This window comes from Haliaeetus leucocephalus, unplaced genomic scaffold, assembly GCF_000737465.1.
Source record: "Haliaeetus leucocephalus isolate CR32 unplaced genomic scaffold, Haliaeetus_leucocephalus-4.0 Scaffold395, whole genome shotgun sequence".
Classification (NCBI taxonomy): Eukaryota; Metazoa; Chordata; class Aves; order Accipitriformes; family Accipitridae; genus Haliaeetus; species Haliaeetus leucocephalus.
The window spans coordinates 2,161,870-2,188,096 of record NW_010972831.1 but is presented as its reverse complement, the minus strand read 5'-3'; the positions used below and the strand labels follow the sequence as shown (position 1 = coordinate 2,188,096).

At 49.6% G+C, this 26,227-nt stretch overlaps 1 protein-coding gene across 2 annotated transcripts in view; it reads left to right on the top strand.

Annotated features, from left to right (window-relative positions):
• Positions 1–1,801: 1,801 nt before the first annotated feature.
• Positions 1,802–26,227, top strand: part of POR (P450 (cytochrome) oxidoreductase) — a 28,750-nt gene continuing 4,324 nt past the window's right edge. The window contains exons 1-10 of one of the 2 annotated variants that reach the window (XM_010573547.1): positions 1,802–1,920; positions 12,125–12,317; positions 19,686–19,734; positions 20,593–20,721; positions 21,345–21,494; positions 22,372–22,496; positions 23,416–23,505; positions 23,978–24,076; positions 24,744–24,860; positions 25,690–25,808. In XM_010573547.1, coding sequence (XP_010571849.1) covers positions 12,139–12,317; positions 19,686–19,734; positions 20,593–20,721; positions 21,345–21,494; positions 22,372–22,496; positions 23,416–23,505; positions 23,978–24,076; positions 24,744–24,860; positions 25,690–25,808 — 1,057 coding nt within the window. In that variant the 5' untranslated portion in view covers positions 1,802–1,920; positions 12,125–12,138. Of the gene's footprint in view, positions 1,932–12,124; positions 12,318–19,685; positions 19,735–20,592; positions 20,722–21,344; positions 21,495–22,371; positions 22,497–23,415; positions 23,506–23,977; positions 24,077–24,743; positions 24,861–25,689; positions 25,809–26,227 lie in introns of both variants that reach the window. The other variant, XM_010573546.1, reaches the window with a different exon arrangement.

The following is a 26,227-nucleotide window of genomic DNA, read 5'->3' as shown; positions in this document are numbered from 1 at the left end:
TGTGAGCGGTCCCCATGTTATTTGGGGGGAAGTTGATGTGACTGGACCCGCTGTTGTTTGGGGGGGGGGGGGGCGGGGAGGCCTAGAGGCCCCTTTTATTTAGGGGGTCTGGTGTGACTGAGCCCCCGTTACTGGGAGGACTGTGGTGACTGGGGGGGTACCCCATCATGCCTGGCTCCCCAGGGGCAGGGGGCTAGCCAGCACCCAGGCGGCAGGGTCCCTTGCAGCGGGGCTGAGGCGGGGGCATGAGGCAGGGTGGGCAGCCTGGGAGGGGGGTGCTCCAGGGTGATGCCCGCCCTGTTTTGCTTCCACAGTGCTGAAGGGTTGCTTATACTTACCCCATCCTAGGCTGTTTGTTGCTGGTTAAAAGCTTTCAATGAACTCATTTTTCTGGCGCTTCTCTGCAGAACGTTATTCCTGGCGTTTGACACCTTTGCTGAACACTGGTCTGGTTTGCTGTTGTTCTGCCTATTTCTCTTTATAAACTTCTAGGGTGTTGGAAGACTGTTTGCCCCTGTCTTTTGCTGATGGAATTGCTTTGGAGAGTGAAGTTATTCCCTTGGGGAATGTGCTTGTCAAAGGAAATAATGGAACTCCCCCTGTTTGGGAATATTAAAGCTTGAGGGGGCAGAGAAACCTGGATCGCAGTGTTGGGAGTTAGTCATCAGCGTGGAATTGAGTCTTGGGAAGTTGTCTTACTTGCGGGAGTAACCACAGCTGGTGAGGCTTGGAGTGTGTGGTCTGCCAGTGTTTAGACCACAGGTTAGCTTGGCTTAGCTTTCAGAGTGTGAAAAGAAATAGTAATGCTTAGTGGAATGCATATAGAGAAGAGGGATCACTGAGGTTTTCTGCCTGATCTGAGTGAGTCTGGAAAACTGAAATGGGTTTGTACTTTTGCAGCTCTTTTTAAAAAGCAGAAACATATATCCAGTTGAGAAGCTGGAAAAGCACAAGGAAGGATCATCTCTCTGTTTCTAGATACTGAAGGCAAAACAGTGCTAGTGTTGGTGGGGGCATCCCTTCTTCCATAGTGCTTTATGCTTTGTGTGGACTGTAGTGAGGATTTGTGTGACTTAATATTTTTTGTTAGCCAGCAGAGCTGTGCTTAGTGGGGTGCACTGATGCACTCATCCCTTTTGCTAGGTAGAAGGGAATGTGCTTTCTTCCAGTATTTCTGTAGTTTTCTGAGAAATCCTGATGAGCCGTTGGGCACATGCAAAGCCAACTTGCAGATTACTCTGCTGCAGATGAGGAAATTGATATTTTGTTGAGGAAGGGCTGGTGAGCCAGACCCCTCCTGGAGAACCTGACATTGTCCCAGTACAGCTGTCAGTTTTCCTTCAGATGCATCTTGTGCTGGTTGATTGCACTGAAACAAGATGTGCACGGCACAGAGCGTCTGGATTCGGAGAGTCCTCTGTGTTGCACGTGGATGTGATGGTGCACAAGAACTATATTTGCTAAACACTTTCTATAAAGCAGTGAAGAAGCAGGGAGGATACTGGTGCTACAGGAAAAAAAAATTGACGCAACTGAGCACTTTCTTTTAATCTTCACCTTACATCTTGCAGAGTAAGGTGAAGAGTGGGCAGGAAGGAGGAGGTAGTGTCATACAGCTGGCTTAACCCTCTGTTAATTTGTCCTGCTCTAACTGACAGAGTAAAACCTCTTGCTTTGTCATTACTTTGCAGTTGCCTCCTGTTCAGTCAATAATCTCGAGATGGTGCCTTCTGGGTAGCCACGGTTGAGCAAGTAAGTGCCTTCTGCAACTTTTATTTTGTTTCTTCCAAAGCAGCTGGAGGAGCTCGACGGGGCCATACGACCAAAACTCCTTGTCTTGTTTTGAGGGAGGCTTTCCCTGCTGCTCGCCGCCGTTCGTGCTGGAGCTCACAGGCCCCGTCAGCGCTTGCTTGCAGAACCGTAGGTGCAAGGTAACCTCTTTCTTTTGAGCATCGCAGGTTGTGGAGCATCTGTGGGTGCAGTTGGGTTTGGGGAGGGCGGCTGGCAGTGAGAGCTGACAGGCCAGGAGCTGGGAGCGATGGTTTCTTTACCTAGTTCACCCGCTGCAAAAGTGGCATGTGGAACTGTGTCCAGACTGAAATCCCATTTGATCTTTACTCTCTCCTTTGGCTGTTGTGACGCAGCCAAGATAATGTGTTTGCTTGATCCTGAAGGACTAGGGAAAAGGCTTCCCTGCTCAGGTCTGCGCTCCTGCCATGTCCTCCCAATCCCTTTCCCCTGATATAAAAGAAAGCCACCTGGCAGTTACCTCTGCTGACACTGAGCTTTGTTCGTTTCCTGACATGGGCTCTCCTACTTCTAAAAAATTTGTAGAACTTGCATAAGTTGCTTTCCTAAAGTGATCTTTTGATCCGAGTGGTGAGATTACTTTATACACACTATTGTTGAGAGTGAGTCATGAGCCCTGCAGTGACAGGTGCACCTCTGCCAAGATTGGTTTTTTATAAAGTTTGAAATTTCATATGTCGGAACAAATAATTACAGGCTGCTTGTAATCTCTTGTTGCTTCTCCCCAAGTGAACATTCAAGTCAATTGTGTGCTGTTGATCGCTCATGGAGTCTGGAAAGAGCGAAAGAGGAGCGCTTGTATTTCCAGTGGCTTCTCTAGAGCCACAGATCCAAAGAGTGACTGAGTTTGACCTATAGTGGCAGATTATGGTGGTATTTTTGCTTAATTACCAGCCACTTCTAGGCCTGCAGTTATTCCTTTGCAAGGAATAGAGTTATTGACTCATTTTCCTTTCCGTTCTCGCTGTATGGAGTAGAAGATGGGGAGGTTCAGAGTTAAAGACGGGGTTGGATTTTTCTCCTTGGAAAATCTGGCTCTGGCAGCGCATGTGCAAGTCTGTCAGGAAGGTTTAGTAACTAGCTTGGGGAGTTGGTAGGTTTGTCTTTGCGGTGCTGGCAAGTATGCTGGATCTTGCTGCATGGTTGCTTGTGAAATGCATCTGTTGACTTGCTTTCATGGGTCGTTGCTAGCATCTCTCAGTTCGAGCTAACTCCAAGCTTTGGAAGAGCAAGCTGATAAAATGCCTGCAAGGATTGTGCAAGCCCTGGTTGTGTAACAGGGCTGTATGCGTAGCCACTGGAGGTAAGAGGAGCAGTTTGTGTTACAAAGGGAAAGAAAAATCCTGTGTCAAGTATCTTCTGTTTATGTTGACGGTACTGGAGTGGGAGTATGGAGTTGGAGAGCTGCAGTTTTTGCAACTCAGGGTCAGCCTTTCAGCCTGTGACCCCACTTACTCCCTGCCTGACTTGTCTGTTGTCCTGTGGCCTGGTGTCCCTTTTCGGCACAGGGATACCTGCTTTGGATACTGGATTGATGTTCTGGTGTCTGCTGGTGCACGCGGTTGTGTGTGATTGCAGGGGACTGGGCTGGGTAGCGGTCTGTATTTCACAAGTGTTCAAGAAAGTAAAATCCAGCTCAGATTGCCTTGCCCATAGCAGGCAGGGAGCTTCATAGGGTGACTGCACACACTTCTAATAGAGCAGCCAGATGTGGAGCCTGGGTCTGGGACCAGGAGGACAGCTCTCTTGCTGAGCTACCACGTGACGTAAGGATTGTGCAGTAACACCTCCTTCCCTCACAGCAACGTAGGAAACAGGCATGTAGTGTCTGAAAAGCTCTCGCATCCTCAGAGGAAAGCTACCTTATAAATACAAAATGTCCTGGTTCCATACAAACAGTGCTTGGTTTTCTTTAAATGAATAAATCCCCAAAACATACTGCTCTGATTGGAGGTCTTTACAGTTCTTAAACCTTTGCAGGATCTATTTAACCATGTGTCTCTGATGCTTTTCCAGCTGTCAGTTTCAATGGAAACCTTCCAGATGAAAAGGGGGTTGAGGGTTTTGCTGTCCAAACTCTTCCTGGTGGAAGAGGTCAAAGTCTGTGGCTGCCAAACCTGTCCATAGTGCTCCCCTCCCTGTAGTGGCTGCAGGCAAAATCACGGCTTGTCACACAAACCCTCAACAAATGCAGGCAGGGGCTAAGCAAATGGCCTGTTTGGGGAAAGTGAACTTCCACCTGTGGCAGCATTGGGTAAAACACTTGCAGAAGAGGCTGCTGAAAAAATACCGTATTTCCCTCTTGATCTTAAAAAAACATCTTCAGCAGGAGCTGAACCATGCAAAATGCATGCCTGAATGGGTTGCCTCTGAGATTTTGCAGCATAGCCCTCTGAGCTGTTGGTTTGACTGAGTAGTGCCTACAGTAGTTGGTAATAAGGTGGTCTAAAACTCCTGCAGACTTGTCCCAACTCCTGAACATTGGTGGTGTTGAGACCCCTGTTCCTCTCTCAAACAATGCCTGAAGTGTGGTGCTCTAAATTTGTCCCTCCCTGGGAGGGGAGGGTGCGGAACAGTATTAGCAGGGGGTTCAGTTTACCTGCCATTCTCAGGTTTTGTTTATCCTGTAGTCTTGAACACTTGTTTTTTTGTGCTGGCTCATGTTAATCTCCGTGAAGGAAGGTGTTCAGGTGCCTAAGCTGGTGAGATGCCCCACATCCTTGTTTAAAGGTTGAGAGACGGGCTTTTATCTGGTGAAAGAAAGTGTGCAAATTCAGTAATTCTGGGTTGCTTTCTTTTGAGGCAACTTGGCAAGTTTGAATTCATTTTTGTGTTGGATAATACTTGATAAGTCCTTTTGTTCAGCGTACTGGGCTTACCACATAGCCCTACCTTGGTATACCCATAGCGTAGAGTTGCTTTCTGCCTCAATAAAACCATTCCTCTTGTTGTTCTCTTCCTTGCTTTTACAGCTGCTCTGCTGTCCTTGAATAAGGACCTATTGGCCAAAAAAAAATAACATGCAAGTGTGACAGTGAAAGCTCAAATATGCCGTGTTTCAAGCTCCAGACTGACTGATGCACGCTCCACATGTGTCTCATGCCTAAAATAGAAGTTCTGCCGACGTCTGAGCCGGTGTGTCAAGGTCTGGCTAGAAGAGACCTTGCACAGTGAGAGTAATTTGTTCTGTTTCACCAAAAAACCAGCTTTGAGTTGGGTGTGTGTTTCTTACCCCTGCTCGAGGTGCTGCTGCAGCCAAGTCCTCTGTTTAGGTGGGGGGTTCCAAGTTGCTGGAAGTGACGAGAGGCCCACGGAGAGTCACTTTCCCAGTATTGCGTGAAAAAGAGACTGCTGCTTTCCACCCTTCTTTACTGAGCTGATGGTGGTTAATGGGAAGTTGTGGGATGTGCTGGGATGTTTTTTTACGTATGTGGGAAGAAAGTGATACAGAAGTGCTAGGCGTAGTGAGCCTTCATGCGTAGTGAAAGCTAAACCTTGTTGTTGTGGGCATTGGTGAAAGTCAGCCCTGGATCACCGCTTGTTATTGCTGTGATGAGGAAAGCATGCCTTTGGCTCACCATGTGCAGCGGCCGCCCTGTTTCACAGCGAGCCCCAACACTGGTGCTCGAGCTGAGGCTGATGGAGCGAGGAAGCTGTGAGGTCTCCCACCATGCCTGCTTTCCCCAGCGCAGCCCCCAGGAGCCCAGGAACTCACCTGTAGTGTGGTCCCACGCAAAGCAGGGAGCCTGTGCAGACCAGACCAAGCACAGCCACTCATCTGGGCGGACCAAAGGCCTCTTACTGAGAGGAAACGCGATCTCTGCGCGGCAGAGCTGCAGAGAAAAGGCTAATCCAAGGGCTGTTGAAGGCAATGTTAAATAACCTGGATCTGAGTGCCAGCTTCAGTGGTCCGCTTTTGTTTTGGAAAGGACCACTTTTCTTGCCAGGTCTCCTTTTACTGAAAAGGAAGGGAAAAAGAGCTAATTTGAGACTTGTTGAGGCCAGTAACTGGCACAGGCTGATGTAAACAGAATTTCTTATTCTAATCGGTTGCATTCATATCCGAAGAGGAACAAGAGAAATCTGGTTTTGCCCCAAGGGTCTCCTGGCCTAATACCACACACTAGCATGCAGGAAAGTCTTCACTGCAGTGAGATTCAGAAGAGACTGGGCACAGAAATCTCTGGTTTAAAACTGTAGGGTTTTTTTGTGAGGCTTCTTCTTGAGGCTGGTCATGTCCCTGATATGTGTTGTGCCATATGCCATGCCGTGCAAGGATGGTCAGCATGAGAGAAAGGGTGATCCCAGGGGCAGGCCAGGCATGTGGTGGGGAGGGGGGTCTGGTCATGGACACCCTCCTGCACCTAGGGAATTCAGGTTGGTCCCTCTCAATCAGAAAGATGGCTGTGGCAGATCTTGTGGTAATGCTGACATCCCCAGCTGTGCAGAGCTTCCAGTGCTAGAAATTGGCACAGCTGTGTTTCCGCTTTGTTCGCTAATGCAATGCAAGTGCTGAGTCAGTGACACGAGGGTCATCATCATGTGGCTGCAGAGAGCAAGAAGAGTGCTCCGCCAGGTTGGCTCTGCCAGCAGTGCCCCTTTGTCCCCTTCCCTGGTGCGGCTGTGCAGGGCTTTTACTGGGAGTCTGACTTGAGAAAGCCAGTCTGAAAGAACCGGTAGCTTTTTGAGTGTGTGCTGCTGTTAGATGTGGTGGTGACTTGCATGGATTCCCGTTTACAAGAAACCAGAAGGCAGTCCTTTGGTAAGTGTCCTTGCTGGGTGTGAATGGGGTGGCTAGCATGGAGGAACTGGGCACTGCGGGGCTTGTGTTGGCGGCGTGATGGCGTTGCTGCGCGATGTGTGGCGAGCTCGTTCCTGCAGGCATGGTTTGACTTCAGACTGGCTACCTGGTGTCCCTGCTAGCATCTCTCTGAGACAGCCTGGACCTTGCTGTGGGCTGGGCAAGGCTTGGCTGTCTGCGCCATGCTGAGCATCCTTTGAACGGTGCCTGGCATTGGTGCGAGGGTTGGGTGACAGTGGCTAATGGCATTGCATGCGTTCATGTCACTCAATTCCTCATTTGACTTGGTTGTCACAGATTTTTGTCCGCACGTACTGCAAAATAGAGCTGCTGCCTGCAGCTCCTGTGTTTATCTGCAGGTGTCCAAAGAGTGCTGCTGCCGCTTGGTTCCCGTTAGGAAAACTGGCTGTTTCAATAAGCTCAGGGCCATGGGAGATGGGGATGCAGCCTCTGTACTGCCCCATGCCAGGGCAGGCAGAGTCCATAGGGCACAGCAGGATTTGTGCCTATCACTGTGTGGGTGTACAGGGATTGTGGGGAGCCCTCTCTGCTGTGTTGAGCTGAACTCGGGGGCTTCTTGGTGCTACAGGTTGTGATCAGCTGGAGCCTGGGGATCGGGTTATTGGAGGTGGGAGCAGTGAGCAGCCCGGGCCTGTGCTTGGTCAGCAGTCTTCCTTCTCCTTTCCCTCTCATGTGAGCAGGGCTGATGCTGTGGGTTGTGGCGTGGTTATGAAGGCACAGGGCTAGGTCACTCATTTTTGGAGCAAGAGTCACAGGCTGCAGTCCTGATCTGGGACCAGGAAGCCAAACTGTCCTGAGATACTTGAAACTCATCCCAAGCATTTTATAAATAAAAGGCTACTTCAACTCAAAGAGCCAACTTCCTGCCCAGATCGACAACTTAGCTTCAGAGACAAGGCTTTTTGGTCACAAGAAGATGCTGCAATGTGACTTGGAGGAATGTCCTTGTATTTGGCAGAAAGGGAGACCTCCCAGCCATGTTTCATGACTATGATGCTGTGCCTGCCAGCTGGAGTTGAGGGCTGCAGCGTGCTTTTGGGGGCATCTGCTCCACCATCTCCTAATGCTGCCATTGGCTGTGTGCAAGAGAGGGGAAAGAATGGATCTCTTCGGGTTGCTGATCACTTGGCTTTTAAGGCACTCCCCATCCCATCTTGTTTGTTGTGATACTATTTTTATTTATATTTTAATTTTTTTAATGCTATGATGTGATAGCACCTTTTGTCCACGTGGAAAATGTGGGGAATTTGAGGATGCCTGACACTGACAGTGCTTCCAGTCCTTTGCTTGAGATGTGCATGAGACGTAGGAATATGGTTTTTAATATGAGAAGGAAGTGCATCTGTTTGGCAGCATGGAGATGTGCAGAGAGGGTCCCCGGTGATTTGAATGATTGCGAATCAAGCAACTTCCCAGGTTTAGAAGCTGCATTCAGAAGCTGAAAAGCTGCGCTAAAATATAGCATCACTTGATTGCAATCTTTCAAAATGTTGTGACTTTTCTGTGTGACATAGGTGCCTCACATCTCGGCTGAGACTGGTTGCTTTACACCAGATACTGTGTGCATAAACAAGGATCCAGGAACTGCAGCCATGATTTAAAAAAAAAAAGGGGAAATGGAGGTCTGTCTTGTCTTGATTGAAGACATAATAAACAATGGGCATAAAGTAACTACCTTTGAAACTGGTGTCAGGGGAACTTTTACTTCTGCATCATAAATTTCTTTTCCGCTTTAAAACCCTGATCTGGTTCTACTGGGGTCCTTCCAGAGACTGCAGGATTTCCAGGATAGCTAAATTCCAAATAAGAGTCAGGTTTCTTTTCACTGGAAGTTAGAAAAGGACACGTATTTGAAAATGAATTGCTGTGAACTTCTGGAAGATAATTGTTACAGCCAACTAGGTCAGACTGAGATAAATTGAGGAATAATCTTCCTGTGCTAGGTGAAGTGAGTTAAATAGTTCCTGAGTTATGACAACTCTTTAAAAAAAGAAGTGTGAGGTCTAATTCCACATCCTTTGCCTTTCTCTTGATATATCTAAGCAAACCTTTTCCTAAGGGTGGGGAGCAAAAAGAAGAACCTGTAGCTATGATATAGGACTTGAATAACTAAATGTCCAGGACCAGATGGAGCCCATCATCAAAATTAAAGCAGTTCTTGTGTCTTTGGTTCCATCACTAGAGAACAACTGTCCTTCCTTCCAGAGTTAGAGGTCAGTATATAACCTTTATGCTGTGGGACTTGTGAATGGAGAGGGGAGACCAAGCCAAGACTCTGGTCCATGCACCAGACTCATAAGCCTCCAGAAATGGTGCTCTTCCCTCTGGCTATGGGTGCGGGGAGTTAGTGGGTGGTCTGGCTGCTGCTGCAGCTGTAGGGTTCCCCTTTGAAATGCTGGAGAGCTGCAGTGTGGTGAAGGCCAGGAGATAGTATGGCTTCCTCCCCTGCATCTGTCCATGCTGCATTCCTGGGAGCTTCATTCCTGAGGATGCGTCTTTCCAAGGCGTCACTGCTTGGGAGAGCAGACCACCTCCCGAGGCTTCAAAAAGCAAAACCCCTCATGGCTGCTGCTTGTCCCCTCTGTTCTGGGAGGCCAGAAGCTCTGCTGCTTTGGGCATGGCAATAATTGCTGCTGGAGACATAGCCCTCACTTTGCTGATGAGCCCAGGAACTCATTCTCTCGTCCTGTGTAAGGGCAGCTGGCAAATATCCATGTCTGAGCTATCGGCAGCTGGGAGGGGAGTTGCTGTGGGGCCAAGCATATGCAGCCTATAAGCGTTCCACCCTGGGCTGGCTGCCACTCACCAAAGATGTGTCTAGCTTGAAACTCTCCTCCCCATGCAGTTTATTACAAGAGATACTGCTGTGCTTTGTGCAAAGAGGCTTTCCTAGGGCTTGGCTGCTGTGAGTGCTAGATTTGGTGCTCAGAAGGGAAGGTGTGCATCTGCTGCCCCAAACCAGCTTAGTGTGGTCTCCAGCCTTGGTTTTTTTTATGGCTTCCTCTAAGCAAAGGTTTGTCATTACCTTATGTACCATGGGAAAGGGCTTGTCAAGGAAAGTGGGTGAAAGAAAGGCTGTTGCTGAGGATAAACTTACTGACGTGGCCATCACTGCCCTGTATGAGTGGAACCGATCACCCTCATGTAATTTGGGCAATGGAAGCTGGCACTGAAAAAAATGCACCTTGCAGTATTGGAGATGTTTATCGAGGCAGCCTACTGCCTGTGTTCGGGCACTGCTTCCTCCATCTCTTTGCAGAAGAGTTGGGGCCGTGCTGTGCATAAGCAGCAGCTGAGGCTCCCTGGGGAAGCATTGACCAGCAACCCTCAGGGGTTCTTTGCCCCGAGACTTAATGAGCAATTCAAGTGATGAGAGACAGCAAGAACCAAAATTGTGTGTGAGAGGATGGGTCATCTGGCAGTTTTTGATTGAGATCTTCCTACAGATGAGGTGGGGTGGCAGTGACGAGGAGAAGAGCTTGCAATTAAAACTTCTGAGGTTTTACTGGGAGTGAAGGCAATAAACCAGCAACTTTTTTCCCCCTACTGGTTCATTTCCTTGGTGTCAGTTGCCAGACCAGCTCCTTGGTGATTTACTGGAACTGAATAAGGAGGAGGTGAGGCACCCTGCTGGGAGCTGTGCCTTTTTGCCAACTAAGCTCCAGTTGTGGAGGCTTTAACTAACAGTTTAGTCTACAGTTGTACAGAAATAACACACAGCTCTTGCCTGGCTCTGAGATCCAGTGATGGAAAGCCTGTCTGCAAGGCGGGAGGACGGGGTGACCTGCCTGATGGAGAGGAATGGGCAATTTGCTTGTCTGCAGTCTCATCACTCGCATTTTTCTTCCAACTCCCTGCTTAGCGTCATCTCTGGGAACCTAATGCGTGGTGTTTTAGTACCCTTTGTACTACAGTCACTTGCCAAGTTTTCCACCAAATTAAACTTCTTGTGGGGTCGAGAACTAGTTGGGCTGCAAAAGTACCCAGGAGCCCACCCATGATTACTGCCAGGTGGCTGTGGACTTCTCCCTACACTCTGCAGAGCTGCCTTTTATAGCTGGTGGCCTGTGGCAGAGTACTTTCTGTTCTCCAGAGCTGGACTTTTTCTTTGTAGGAGTAACAACAAGGGGTTCTTCTTTGCTGAAGACCTGGTCTCCCTTTTTAGCGCTCCCTAAGCACCACCTTCCCTTTTCTTCCCAACTTGTGAATTCATTAGCATAACCTTAAACTTCAGTTTTCTTTCTCAGCCCAGGCACAGCTTGGAGTTTGCTGCTTCTCTTTCAGCCCCCAGGAAAGCTGTCTGGGAGCTTTTCTCCAGCAGGCACGTGTTTGCTGAACAGGTTAACTCTCCCCACACGGCTCAGCCATGGGACATGTCCTTTCTCTCCAGTGGCACCCCCGCAGCTCTGAATCAGTTTTCTGTGTGCAAGTTCAAATGTCCATGGTCTCCTGGGTTGGCAGGATGCCCAAGTACAAGAAGAGAGTCACTTTGCCCTTACAAATCAAGTTTTGAGTTGATTATCTGTTTGTTTGGACAGAGTGCGCCCTTGTGTGTTGGGAAGATAATCTTGCAATCTGGACTAGGGTCAGAGAAGTTCAGAGCTTTGGCAGAGCAGCAGGAAGGGGTGAGTGATGGGTGGCTTCCCAGGGGAAGGACAGGGGTCATAGGGCTAGTCAGGCACTTCAGGGCTGGGTGCTTATCCTTGCACCACCGCGGACTCTGGGTATGGCCATAGGCAAGTCACAAGTCACTTAAACTCTGCCTTGGCAAGTGGAAAGGAGTAATTCGAGGAGATGGAAGTTAAACTGGGGAAGATAGTGAAGAGGACTGGGAGGTCATCGGCCCAAAAAGAATAGTAAATAGATAGTAAATCCAATCTGCATGTGGAGGTGTATAGTAAATCAAAAGTATTCATAATTTGTGTTGTAATGACCTAATGTGGGGATGCTCACAGAAGTACCATGCCACAGTTCTGCTCTGTGGTTACTAAGCACAGCAGTAGATCTGGGGCATCGCATCACCTTGTGGAAAGGAGGGAGAAAGCCCCAGATCTGTGGCGTGACTGGAAGAGTGGGGTCTTCCCCCACTAACACCCCGTGGGCTCTGTGGTGAGTAAGGGCTTTAGTAAAGGCTGGCCATGAGTCCCTGTTCAGTTTTGCTGGGGTGTTAGTAGGAGCCAGGTTGAGCTCCCTGGCTGGAATGTGGGGCTGCTCCGGTGGTGCTGGCAAAGAGAGAGCAGAAATCACTTCTGATTGATCAGCATGGATGCAACAGGAAGGGAAAAGCTTGGTGGGACAGCGAGATACCTTGGGATGCAAAAGGATCTTGCAGTATTGTGGTGTAAAGCCTTTCTCCAAAGAGTTGGGCTGTCTTGTGCTCCTAGGACTAAAAGTACAGTGAAAAAGCATACTCTTAAGTGTCCCCTAATGCTCTTCTGGTCTTCTGTGGCACTGTGTGACTGCTGGTGTTCATTTGTTTTTCTTTGCTTGCAGTGCCTTTGACCATCATGGGGGATGCTGGCATGGAACCGAACATCTCCCCTCCTGACAACAGCGCACAGCAAGACTCTGCCTTCAGCATGATGGACCTGTTTCTCATCTCACTCATCGTTGGGCTTTTTACTTACTGGTTCTTCTTCCGCAAGAAAAAGGAGGAAGTTCCAGACCTCCCCAAAATGCAATCAGTGTAAGTAACAACTCTCAGACAGCATGGGGTGAGTGTAGCTTTCTGTCTTGCTTATGGTGGGTCCTTGGAGGCTGTGCAGGAGGCTCAGCTGGATTATAGGAGGTCCCCAGGTGAGGGGACTTGGTCCCAAAGTGCATTTCACTCCCCTCATATTTCTTCTGAGCTGTGTGTTCACCTCGCAATGCAGAAATCCCCGTGGAAGAGCCAGGCCGCAGTTCTGCCTTACCCCACCGTGTGGCCCAAATTAGTAATTTGTCTTTCCTAGGCAAGGCAAGAAAAGGTAAGGCAGAAAAGCCTCTGGCTGTACTTCAGAACTCTTAAGGATTGCTTTGGCTATTCTCTGCATTTTCTGATAAAAGTCATATTTAGATAAATCTGGAGAAAAGTGGACTTGCTTTTAAGCAGGTTTCCTATCAGAAGTCTTATCTGCCTTTAACTATGAAGAGAAGAAATAGTCTTGGGGAGCTGGGAGATAATTCCTGGGCACGAGCTGCTTGGCAGCTCTTGTGAAACTTGCTTGGCTTTCATGCCAGGTTACCACCACAGCAGGAGACTGGATTTGGAGAGGGAGAGGTCCTTGTTCCACCTTGTCTTCTGCAAAGGGCTTAGGGCCAGGAGCAAGCCATGTTGGTGGAGGTCTGGGTGCATTTAGTTCCTCATCTCAGTCACATACCAAACTTAACATCAGTTTTCTTCTGGACCTCTTAGCTCATTCCTTCTGTTTCCTTCTGGAGCATTGGTAAGAGCATTAAATAGAAGTTTGAAACCCACTGCAGCAGAGACCATAGGAGCTGGCATTGTGCAGTACCTTTCCCCTCAGTCTCCTCGGATCTGTTCCCTGTGTGGGTGCAGTTTGCCCCAGAAAGAAAGCGAGCCTCAGCCTTAGCCCAGCTCTGTGCTTTCCAGTATTAGGCCTTTGCAGAAGGTAACCACACAACAAAGGTCAGTCCTCTGGGTTTGTAGCGTTGGCTGCAAATTCACTGTAGTCCTCCCAGTCCTGAGTCGTTGGTTGTAAGGCCATGCCACAAGGAGGGGGAAGGTGATGTCTGGCTGCTTGCAGTAGGTTCAAGATTTAACGTATACAGTTGCACCAGCAAGGTGTCCTGTGTGAAGTGGCTTTCTCCCCGTGGCACTTAGCGGGTGCTGCTCTGGCAAGAAATACTTCTCAGTCCTTCATTTCGAAGTGTTACAGCCCAGCATGGAAAGAAGCTGTGGCAGGACTTGTCCATAGGCTGCTCAGATGAGGACGTTTGGTGATATGCCAAGGCATTTCAGCAGGGGATTGATACTCCTGTTACCCTGTGTGTAAAAGCTAAATCAAACACAGCAAGCAGTTGTGGGTCTGTTATCTCAGACCTGTATGTCTACCTTAGTGGGTTATGCAGCTTTCAGTTTTCACGGCTCGTCATCCAGTTGTAATTCAGGTCATAATTGAAAAGGACCAGGTTTGATCTCATCGTTTCCACTTTGTTCAGATCATAACCCTCTCCTCTGGTGGCAGAGCCCTCTGCTTAAAGGCAAGCCTGGGATGCCAGGTCTGTTGTGAAGTCCCTGAGTAATGGGAGGAGTAGCACACAGCTCACAACAAACTCTCAGGCTGGCTGCACACGCTGGTGTCGCAGGAGGATGGAAAGTACATTTTCTGTCTGGGAGGGTTTTAAAAGGAAGAAATGTCCCTGGCTGCAGTACTTTGTGCAGACAGGTGCCCATGAGGCTGGTAGCAGCCTGGCCAAGCAGGCACAGATAGCCTTACCTTGGGAATTTGTTTTGTTGGATAGGTCAGATACTTTCCCTTTTGTGTCTGTGAGAGTAGGCTGTGTGTATCAGTGTGTGTGGTTGCCTCTGGAGATCGTAACAAGAACGGTTGCACTGCGATGAGAGCTAAGTTGGCTGGAGAAATGGCACTATCAATCTGAAATTAGATCCCGACATGGCACAGATTGACTCGGAGAGCTCCCGCGCTCACTGTCCTTGTGACTGTTTCCACCTACCACCCATCACGTGCAGCTCTTCCAGAGGCTGTCATGACCTTGCAGAGAAGTCACGCTGCAGAGAAGTCACGCTGCAGAGAAGCTTTCTGACTCCCCCCGCGTGCGTGTTACCACCTTGTCCTGCTGCAAGACCTCAGTCTGTGGGCTTCCATCTGAGACTGGCTGCAGGTTTTGGCTTTGAGCTTACTCACGGGCATTTTGCCTATGTTTCGTCTGTGGGGTCTGTGCTGCCTTCTCTGTCTGCATGGGAGATGGCTAGCAGGGAGCACTGTGCAACTGCTCCTTGCAAGAGCTGTGGAAAAGGAGCACCTCCCATCACCGATAGCCAGCGGGGAGAGGCGAGGTTGCTCCGGACGTTGTCTGACATAATTGAAAAGTGACAGCCAGGCAGGTAAATAGTGAGGAGGCTTTGAAATAGTTTTTCCCTATACATTAAGCCTGACCCTGCCACTGTGTACTGCAGCCCTGCTGTGGTCATTGTAGCAAGCTGGTCTGAGGGCAGTGTGGACCCGTAAGCCAAGACTGTGGCTGGTGGCACGTCCGTCCTCCAGGACAGAGACAGCGACTTCCTGCAGCTCTTGCAGTGTTATTTTATGGGACACTTGGAACTGGGAGGGAAATGAGTGGGGAAAACAAGCTTGTTCAGCCAGGATTTCCTTCCCTCCTGTCATCCTTGAGTCTGGGGTGGAGTTTCCTTTCTGACGAACAAGCAAATCGGCAAGATACAGGATCACACTCTCAGCCGCTGTCTTTGTCTGGCTGGATACAGCAAGCTGGTCTATGGGCAGGCAAGGGCAGGCGCATCTGCAGGGAAGCTGTCCCAGACCCATGAAGGCAGAGAGCCCTTGGCAGGGCTGTCTCTGGCTGACGTGGAGAGGCTTGACCTTAAGAGGTGTTGCTTTTCTTCAGCACATTCACTGCAGCTCTGCCTTGACTCGCCAAACTGTCCTGAACTGCTTTATCTGATGGTATTGGGTGACAGTTTTTGTTGTGCCACTTTGGCCCCCAACTTCAGCTTCAGCCTTGGAAGACCTAAGGACAGAAGTGCTGAACAGCAGTTCAGATGCGTGATGATGGCTGCTGCTTCAAAGGGTTTGCTTGCAACGTGGGAGAGTGCAAGCAGAGTCTCCGACCTGAACACAGCGTCCAGCAACTCCGTGCCCTCCTGGGGTTTTTGGGAGCCGCTATTGAGCAGCATAGCTTGATCAAGCCACATCAGCTCAGCAGGGTCTGCAAAGGAAATGCCGCTGCTGCAGCTGCCCTTGATTTTGGAAGAACAGATGCATGGTCAAAATACCCTGTTCTGGATGGCACCTGGACTGGGTTCGTTCTGCATGGTTTCACCAGCCTGCGTGGCCCAGGAACGATCATGATCTTGCCCTGACGATGTGTCTCTGGGTTCAGCCACAGCTCGGGCACTTGCTGATCCCTCATGCTTACAGCCAAGCAGAGCTGTTTTCCTGCCCAAAGCACGCAGAGAAGGGGCAGAGTCCAGCATATGCGGAGGTTTCCTGTGTACGAGATGTCCTGTACCTGTGTTGTGTAATACATGTGTGCTTGAGGCAGGCCGGGATACCACCATCTGAGGATTGCTTGCATTTTGACCATTTTCAGACTTAATTGAAACCACTGGAGCAGCTTTCCCCACAGCCTGCTCTGCAGATGTCATTAGGGAGAATGGCTCTTGATCACCACGCAGTCAAGGCCACTGCGCTTCCTTGCAGGGGCATTGCTGGGGAATGCACTAATTTATTTTTATTCTTTGGCTGCACCTCCTCTGTGTGTTTCTCAATTGCAGATTTCTTTCCTTTCTCATGTGCCCGCTCTGGAGTTGTGCAGACTGTTGCCCTGGGCAGATGCAGGCGAGACAGTGATTGGTATGCTGGGTGTCACCCCCTTCATTCTCCCCCCGTCTTTAACATTGTTTGGGGCAGAAATTGGCTTATCTCTATTCTGCAGCTATAGAGAAATCCATTCCCTGGTGCTTGTGGGGCTTCCTGTGGCAGGAATTGCTCCAACTCCTTAGCCTGATTAGCTCTCTTTGCTGCCTGCGTGTGTGTGTGAGAGAGAGAGAGAGAGAGACCATCTCTAATTTAATTTAATAGGATCCTGAAGAGAATAAACTCCTTTGAGCTACCTCCGTAATGGCACTGCCATAGTTACCCGTAGCGTTGCTCACGCAGTGTCTGGAATCGTTTCATTCAGCTACGGCATCGACTTTTTTTTTTTTTTTTTTTTTTTTTTTTAAAAAATATATATAAAAGCAGCTGTGATATAAACAGTTTCCAAGGTAACAAGGCTGGGGGAGGGTTTTGTGTCCCGTCCCTCTGCTCCACACGGATGGGAGAGGGATGTGTGCTGCGGAGGATCCTGGGAGGTTTCATTCTCCACTCCTAATTCCTTTCTGCCACTGCTGCCAGATGTTGCAGTTTCTCAGGACTGCGCGGATCCACTTGGTAACTTCCAAAGCCCCGCCATGAGGATCTGACTGGGCAAGACCACTCCTGCTATGACCTGTGCCGGGACCTTTTGTGCCGGCTCTCTTCTTCTTAACAAAAGGCTGACGCTTGGCTTTAATGCCCAGGAGGAGCAGAATGGAAAGGCTTGTGTGCGTGTTGCTCCAGAGCTAAGTTAGATCCGTCCCCCCACACCTCCCCTTGCAGACGGACACGGCTGCCCTGCGACTCTTTGTCTGCCTCTTCCCTGCCCTGACCATGGGCTGTGTGTACTCGGCCCCACGAGAAGAGGCGGCCGTGTTGAGGTGAGTTAATCTGCCCGATGGGCAGGCGGGATCACTCTGACTCGGAGGGTAGCTTCTGCTTCCCCAGAGCTGGGTGGAGTGGGGCACCTCTCCATTCTGGGGCAGGAGGAGAAGGAAGGGGAGAGGCTCTGCTCGGAGGCAGGCTGCTCCAGAGGAGACTCTGCTGTCGGTGCTCAGTTCCTCTGCAGCGTCCAGGCTGCTTTCTCACTTCTGGATGTACGTATGCTTTCGGGAGGAAAGCTATGGGCATGGGAACTTTCTGAAGGAGAGGTGTTCAGCTGAGATGGAGACTTTGGTATTGTTGCTGAGCTGTTTGGAACTTCCTCCCCCTTTCTTTCTCCTGAAATCAAAGTGACAGAGCGCCCTGGGAGTTGCTTGTGCTGTGGGCTCTCACCAAGGCTAGGCAATCTGTACAAGCAAAAGACTCACTCTGACAATGGACTTAATCCCCTTTCCTCCACCCGTCACTTCTTCTAACTCTCTACTCTCTCTTCTTCTACTCTGAGCTATCTAAGCTGTAAGAGCAGTCGTTGCTGAAAACAGGCTTTCTCTTCTAAGTTTTCCAGGCTGACTGTTGAAAATGAGTGTCATTTCTGTCTTCGGCATCTGTGCATTTTTGCAGCTCAGATTTTCAAGCCACCCTGATGAAGCAATTTCAGGGAGTTGTGTAGCCTTTTTTTCAAAAGCCAGACTCATTATTTCTTCTGTGTCTGAGGCACAGACTGTTCTCCACCACAACACTTCAGTGCAGGGTTGCCTCCTTTGAAAATGGACAAGCTCCATGTGCTCCCTTTTCTCTTCCAAAGGGAGCTTGCTGAAAGGATCTAAACCCTTTTTTTTTCCTCTTTTAAAAAGCATTTTGTTTAGCAGTTGACCCAACAGCTATTTTAATTGGATCTCATTTGCAGAGGGCAGTAAACCAAAGAGGTTCACCAGGAAGCCAAAAGCTAAGGGAGAGCTGAGTCTTGTGAGCAGGCTTGGGGGCAGCTCTCCCGAGTCCCAGTCCCAGTGGTAGGCTGGGCAGGGTTGGGGCTGCTCTCTTAAGATGCTTGCGATGTCTCTGTTCCCAAGAGGGGACAAAGGACAACATGGGGAGATTGTTAACTGCTGAGAGAGCAAAGTGGGGGGTGCGAAGCAGCTCTCTCCTGGGAGCACAGCTGCCCTGGCTAGCTTTTTTGGGTAGGGTTTGCTTGTCTTCCATGCATGCTGTATGAGCCTGTGTTGGTGCGCGGAGCTGTCAGACCCGGTTACAGAGCTCCTTCATACCTTTGGGTAGAAAGGGATGCTTGAAGGCATGCTTTACTGAACGTCCTCCACCCTGCCACACTGTGTGTGTGTGCGTGTGTGTGTGTGCACGCTTTGCAAATGTCTCGCCACATCCGCAAAGATCCCTCCCTCTGGACTGCAGAGTTTAGGAAACTGTTAGTGAGCTCTGCACATTCTCACATGGGCTGGAGCCAAAGCCATTTGTTTTTTGCCTGGAGGCTTCTCTCTTCCCACAGGAGACCCAGCCTTGCATTCTTCCATTGTGAAAGAGTAACAGGAATGGGTCCCACGTTCTTCCCCACTACCAAAGCTCCAGTGGGGAAGACGGCAAATGAGGTCCTGGCACTTGTTTTCCTGCCTTGAAAAGACCCCAGTGCCTAATCCGACTGTAGCTAGAGCCACCTCTGCTTGTGAGGCTCCCACGGTCCCCAGGGCTGGCTTGCTTTCACCCTGTGACACTGAAAACCCATGGGTGTGCTTAGGATAGCAAAGCTCTTCTGGCTTCCTATCTAATAGGGTAGCCATAGTAGTGTGAATCTCTGCTTTGAAGTTTCTGATGCTGTCATAGTTGTTCCCTCTTCTGAGCTAGAGAAAGCCACCTCCATGCAATAATGCAAACGGTCTCTGTCAGAGATCCGCACTGGGGACAGAAACCCTGGTGTGGGAATGAGCCCTGTGGGACCTTTGCAGGCAGCGGTTGCCTTGCTGGCGGCTCTGTGGGTCTGATCAGCTGCATCTGTCTGCTCCGCAGGGTTCTCCAGCTCTGGGACTCATGTCTGGCATGCTGTTTTGAGGTTGGAACAGCTGGTTTTTAGCCCTGTCTGACTTCAAGCTTGGGGAATCCACCCTGGGGGGCATGGCTCAGGACCGATCCCTTGCCTGTCTGCTGTGGTGAGGGAAACAAGGAGCTCTCCATTGCCTTCTCTCCCACTGTGGCTTGGCCCCTGAGATTTACCTGGAGACCTACTCTTGCATCATAGCTCGTTTAGATCCTTGTAACCTGCTCAGCTATGAAACCTCTCAGAGCAGTTGATAGAGTAAAGGTTTCCTGATGCCCAGGGCTGAGTGTCTGGGCTTTGCCTGTGGGAGGGTTTATCAGTGGAGGTAAGGCAGGGGGTCAGCTTTTCCCCTCTGTTCTCAAGAGTCCCCGCTTCTTAGTTGGGTGCAGAGAAGCCCTGCAGCTGAGCGATGGGCATCCCTGGGACAGGGTAAATAACAACGGTCAATGGGGACTCTCGCCCCTTTGGGCAGCCTTCCTGAGATCTGGGGGCCACTTTTTCCCCACTTGCTTATTCCTGACCTTAAAGAATGAGCGTGCTTATCTGAAAGGAGTTTCCTCCTGTCTTTCAGAGCAGCTCCGGTGAGGGACAGCAGCTTCATTGAGAAGATGAAGAAGACGGTAAGCTTCTTGCTCTGGCTATGTGGGGTGCTGGGAAGGTGGGGGAGCTCGTGTCCTTCCCGGTTTCCTCTGGAGACTGTCTAGCTGTCAGCGGGGGGACTGGTTTGGATACAGACACGTCTGCTGCAAAGAGCATCCAGGGGAAGGCTGTGTGGACAGACAGGAATAGCTCTTTCAGTCTATGCCTGAGAGATGTTCTTAGAGAAGAAATTAAAGTGAAAATTTGGTGCAAAAAAAGTGTAATACGAGATCAAAGTCAGGAGGGAAATGGCAGAGACTTTAAAGTCATTGGCTGGCAGTTGTTTATCTGTGTGGTTGAGTCCCAAACTGGCTCACTCTGGAATGGGAGTTGTTGTACACAGAACTGGCAGCTTTTGACTCTGCTGGACTGGACACAAGAGGAAACAGAGGAAGAAGCAAGGGCTGGATATATCTTCTGTTTTACTTCAAAGTAGCTGGCTTGCAGCAGAGGAGGAGCTCCAGTGCTTAGGCACTTTCCCAAAGCTTAGGCAAGTCTGCTTTCTCATCCAGGGAGTTCCCTGTTTCGAGGAGTTGAGCTGCAGCCTTGAGGCTGAGAATAAATCTTGAAGGTTTATTCTTTGCTTTGGGTTTTAGTTTGACTTGAGTCACCCCTCTGAGACTGACAAGAGTCATGTTCTTATTAACAGCTTAACCTTGAGTTTTCTGCTGCAAACCTGACATGGAGTCCCGTACAAGTGCAGACTCCTAGTTGTTTTTAGGTTGCAGTCCAGGGCTCTTGATCCCAGGCCTTTCCTTTGTTTCTGACAAGATGTGTTTTGTCCATGCATTTGTGAAATGAGTAATCGCCATTTAACAGGGATTTCTTTTTCTCTCCAGGGGCGAAACATAGTGGTTTTCTATGGTTCCCAGACGGGTACAGCAGAGGAGTTTGCCAATCGTCTCTCCAAAGACGCTCATCGCTATGGGCTCCGGGGCATGGCAGCGGATCCAGAGGAGTATGACTTGGTAATTTAGCCATGAACAGCCTCAGGATAGGTAACATCCTTTTAGTGTCCTCTAAAAAAAGCCCCAGAAAGAACCTGGCCAAGGGACAGTTGCCCTTTTAGTAGTGTCATTTAGGGAAGAAAAGATCAGCCTGAGAGATGCAGAGATGGGCTTGGTCCTTGCCATTCTACGGATTTGGAGTGAACACTACAACACGACTGAAAGAGGAAGGTAGCCTGGAGTGTCTGGGAGTTGCAAGTCATCCGCTGGCAGCATGAAACTTGCTCTGTATTCCTTCTGTAGTTAGCATTGGTCCCATACTGCTGCAGTCTTGGTCAGAGGCATTGACATTGTGTTGTTCTCCAGAGTGAGCAATGATGCTGGTCCCTTAAAGTCTTGTATGGAAAATCCTATCTCTTTTCTGGTGGGGTAGAAATATTGACTTGCAGTCCAGTGAGGGTGGTTAGCTTTATTTCCCCTGCCATTTTGGGTGGGTTTGGCCTTTCCCAACCGCTTTTGTAATCAGTTGTTTGACATTATGTGGTGCTGTTCTGCACACCAGGGGTAGCTGTATTGTAGGAATAGGCTTGCCCAATAACCACATTGTGAGATCCTTGAGGGTTTATTCTTTGCTTTGGTTGTAGTCGGACCTGAGTCGCCTCTCCGAGATTGACAAGTCCTTAGCTGTGTTCTGCATGGCCACTTATGGCGAGGGTGATCCCACGGACAATGCCCAAGACTTCTACGACTGGCTGCAGGAGGCTGACGCTGACTTGTCAGGTCTCCGATTTGCAGTAAGTGCCTCAATTTCAGTTTATGTTGCATTTGGGCTGGAAAGTCAAAAGCACTCCACTGTGCCTGCACGTGGCTTGGGTAAAGGCACAACTTGATGCCTGTGCCTTGTACGCCTGTGTCGGATGTGGTCCCTATTGTCTTTCTCCCCCCGCTTCATGGACACTTGTAAACATGTATCTGGGGCTTTAAATGCAGATGTCAGAGTACTCTCTCCACTCCCTAAATCACAAGGCTTTGCTGGTAATGTCTTGCCACAAATAGCCCTGCAGGCATTGAGTACAAGGTCTGTAAATGAGTTACAGGCTGCTGCTGCTGTTCAGAAGCTAATTGAGCAGCCCTGGGCCAGATCTTCTCCCACAAATTAAATTACTTGGAGGAGTGTGTAGCACTTTTCCTGTGATGAGCTGAATAATTGGCTGAGGTACAGCCACCTCACCTAAACCTCAGCCAAATTCCTTAGGTAGCATAATAATTGCAAATGAGGAGAAAATCCACTGCTGGAGATGTTAAGCTGCTCTGTATAAAGCAGTGAGCAGACATTTGCCGAGTGGTTTGTAGGAGGCAAGAGACAGCAGTTAGTCTCCAGGCAGTCCAGGCTCTTACTGGTCCCTCAAGGAGATGGCGCAGGCAGCTCTTGTATGTGCATCCTCTTGACATGCCTGAGGCCTGGCTCAGGGGAGGTGGTGGTGCCTGCTGCCCAGACACTCTCCAGTGGTAGATTCTTACTCAAGGTCCACAAATAGCTGACGGCGAGCTGGGAGAGGTCTTGCTGTCTGTCTTCAACATCCTTTGCTGGGTGATACTGGCCAGAGGATGCCAACTGGATGGGAAAAGTCCAGCCCCTGCTTCTCCACACTTACCAGTGTTCCCTTCTAGGTCTTTGGGCTGGGGAACAAGACTTATGAGCACTTCAATGCCATGGGAAAATATGTGGACAAGAGACTGGAGGAGCTTGGAGCCCAACGCATCTTTGAACTTGGGCTGGGAGATGACGATGGCAAGTGAGTAGCTTGGCTTGATGGGCTAGTCAGAGCTGACTAAAGCATTGTGAAAGGGGCCTTGGCAGGAAATTGGCTCTACTACTAAGAAATAAACTCCATAGGGCTAGTTGTGGGAGCTGATATGTCTCTAAATGTGTGTCTGCTCTCTCCCACAATCAGATCCCTGTATACTTAAGAGTATCCTAGGTGATCTGGTGTCTGGGAAATCCCACATCAGCTTTAAATGACCATAGTTATATACTCCAGGAGGCTTTGCAGCCTTCTTTGCCTTTGCCCTGCTGCAGCTCCATTGCTAACCCAGCCTGTATGGATAAACTCACCCATCCCTGTGGAGGAGGCAAGCTCTATCTCCTTGTGAACTGTTTGTTTTATGGTGGAAGGCAACAATTTTCCAACTTGGACAATGATTTTTTTTTTTTGGACCTCTCTGTGGTCACCTGAGCACCCTGTGGGTAGTAGCTTAACCTGGGAAATTACATCAGCCTGTGGCTTTATCTCCAAGGGCTGCAAGATCTGATGAGAGGGATGTGCTGTGTGTGGGAGGCTCAGAACCCAGAAAAATAAGCATTGCCATGGTGGAATCTGCCTTTTAGGAAGGTGACCTAACACCAGGAGTGGACAAGCAGGAGCCGAGTTGCTTAAAGAGCCAGTCTGAATAACAAAGCCTTCCTTGGCAGGCCTGGTGAAGAGAGGGGTGGTTGGTATAGCAACAGTTCCCTCCCACCCACTTAGTGATCTGAAGATACTCTTCTGGTGATCTGTGGGCCTGTAGACATATCAAAATTGCCTGGATCCAAGGGCAGGTGCCTTTTTCCATGGTGAAGGAGGAAGTCCATAGGGATCTCAGATGGCTTCTCTGGGAATACCCCTTTGTTCCCCCTTGGGCAGGGTTACTGAATCTCTCTTTTGCCCTCGATAGCTTGGAAGAAGACTTCATCACCTGGAGAGAGCAGTTCTGGCCAGCAGTGTGTGAGCACTTTGGGGTGGAGGCTACAGGAGAAGAGTCCAGGTGGGTATGGGAGCAGGTTCTTCTGGGTGCCAGAGAGATTGGCCACCTCTGACTGGTGGCTGTACCATCAGCCCTGAGCTGCTGTCCACTTTCTGTGCGCTGCCTCCCCTTCCAGGCTTGGGAGGGCACATGTGAAATAGAACAGTGAGTGGGTCTGTTTTGGACTGAGCCTGTCCTAGTGCAAGTTTGAACCCAGCTCTGGATTTCTGTTCTGGATGGGGATGTGATGGGTTTAGTTCCTTTGTGGATGGCTTTGTTGGGTTCTGATGCTCCCACTGAAGCTGATGTTTCCTCTTGGTTTGGGCTTTCTGCATGGTCTGCCTGATTCCTAATGTCTCGAGAAGAGCGAAGGGGTGGAGGTTGCATTTGTTTTTGAACTGCAGCAAATCCAGCAAAGCAGATGATGGTTCCAACTGTACTTTGTTACTTCCAGTTTGACTTTCTTCCTTTTCTCTCCCCCTTCCTCCTCCAGCATCCGCCAGTATGAGCTGGTGGTGCACACAGATGTGAACATGAACAAAGTCTACACTGGTGAGATGGGTCGTCTCAAGAGCTACGAGAACCAGAAGCCGTAAGTGTGAAACCACCCTGGGCAGGGTGTACATGGGCCAGTCTTTGGCCAACAGAGTCCTTGATATTTCTAACAACATGTGCTATGTGGGCAGCGTCATTTCTGCAATGTAGCCATGTGGCAGGTGTCTGCCCAAGAGAAATGGGCTCAGATCTTCACTGGGACTCTCAGGAATTGCCCAGTTAATGAATAGCTAGTGTGTGAGAAGGTGGCTCTGTTCACATGTGCTGTTTGCCTGGTAAGTTTGCAGCATCTTGTCTTGAGGTCACTCAGAGCCTTTCCTCGCCCAGGGTAGCTAATGTGTGATGGTTGCTTGCAGTTTTGCTTTGGGGAGATTAGCTGTATAAATTATTTCCAAACTGAAATATCTCTTTGAGATGTGACATTTCCTCCAATCTACTTTTACATCACTTGTTCTTAATGGGACAGAGGCTGTTTACTGCTGGGCCATGCTTAGAAGGAAAATGATCGGTTTTCTCTGCCAGCGTGGGTAGCGGCAGGATCATAACTTGGTTTGTGCTGTGGTGTGCTTTGAAGCATGAGCCAGGACAGCCCCATGTTCAAATCATGGGAGCCTGCTCTGGAGGCAGAGGGAACATGCTTGGATACAGAAAGCACTGTGAGCCTGCAGGAGAGTAACCCAGAGGATCCTTGTCTTTCCTTCCAGACCGTTTGATGCCAAGAACCCCTTCCTGGCCCAGGTTAGAGAGAACCGCAAGCTGAATCAGGGTGGAGAGCGACACCTTATGCACTTGGAGCTGGATATCTCCAATTCCAAAATCAGGTAGTTTCCCATGGAAGACTGCTCCTCTATTCTGGCAGGAGCAGTCTGCATTGGGAGCAAAGAACAAACACGTGGCACTAGCCTCATCCAGCACTTCAGAAGGGGACCTTGTTCTCATAATTACTTGACGCTGCCCCTCAGGACTTCTGTACCACATATCAGGTACCCCACGTCAGGACTTTCTCCCAGCTCTTGCACTTTGCCTGGCCATGCCAGCTGGCTGCTCTGGGTCCCTCCAGAGCTGGCTGCACATACCTGTCCTACCTGAGCAGTCCCAACTGCAAGAATTCTCTAGGAGTCATTCAAAAAATGAGGGGGCAGATGAGCTATGAGAGAGGTGAGAGCTGGGGATTGCTCATGCCTGGGTTTGCCTGGCTTAGGTGTACAAGCATAGGGGGAATAAAGTCCTGTTCTTAAAAACCCTCTTGCTGGCTTAAATTCCTCTATGTATGCTTGTGAGAAAGCCATGAATCTGGGTGGCTTAACATAACAAAATAACTGCAGAAGTTTTGAGCAGCTTTGCTTCTTCCCTGTTGGAGAGTTGGCCTGTCCTTGCTGCAGGTCTGGCCTCATTGAAGTCTCTGGCAAATCTGCTGTTATCTTGGCAGTCCCTTGTAAAAAAACTGGTTCTTAAAACCATTATTTCACAATGGTCCTTTCTGCTATTGCTGCCAGCTCTTTGGGATCCTTGATTATGCAGGCACTGTGTAGCAACTCAGATCTCAGTGTTGTCCTACTGCCCCTTGTCTTCTAGCTGAGCAGCTCAGGCTTGGGGTGGACAAGAAGCAGTCGTGGTGTTTCACCTGCTCTCCTCCTGCTCTCATGCCAGGTATGAGTCTGGGGACCATGTGGCGGTGTACCCAGCCAACGACTCTTCTTTGGTGAATCAGATTGGTGAGATCCTGGGCATGGATCTGGACACAATCATGTCCCTAAACAATTTGGACGGTGAGTATGGATCACCCCTGAGCGTCAGCAGTTCTCCTTCAGCTATGGCCTCTGTTTTTCCCACTAGAGCAGGAGCCAGATGACCTTCAGGTCCTGTAGGGCACCTCCAGGCAAACAGAGACATCCTGTGGCTGCTTCAAATGCCGTGCCATTTTAGCAGTGGCACAGAGCCCGCTTACTGAGAGCCAGATGAAGTGGGTCAGTTGTGAAATGTACTTAGTGTGCCCATTCAACAGCAAATTATGTAACAGCACACTCCTAATTACAGAGCATCAACCTGCCAGAGCATCTCTCTGCCACAGCAGCCCTGGAGCTTAACAGGGGCCTTCATGTCCGCGATGCTGTTATTCAGTTCTTGGAGGAGGCACAGGCTTGGGGACTGAACTGCCAGGAGGGAGCACTTCTGCTGATAAAAAGAG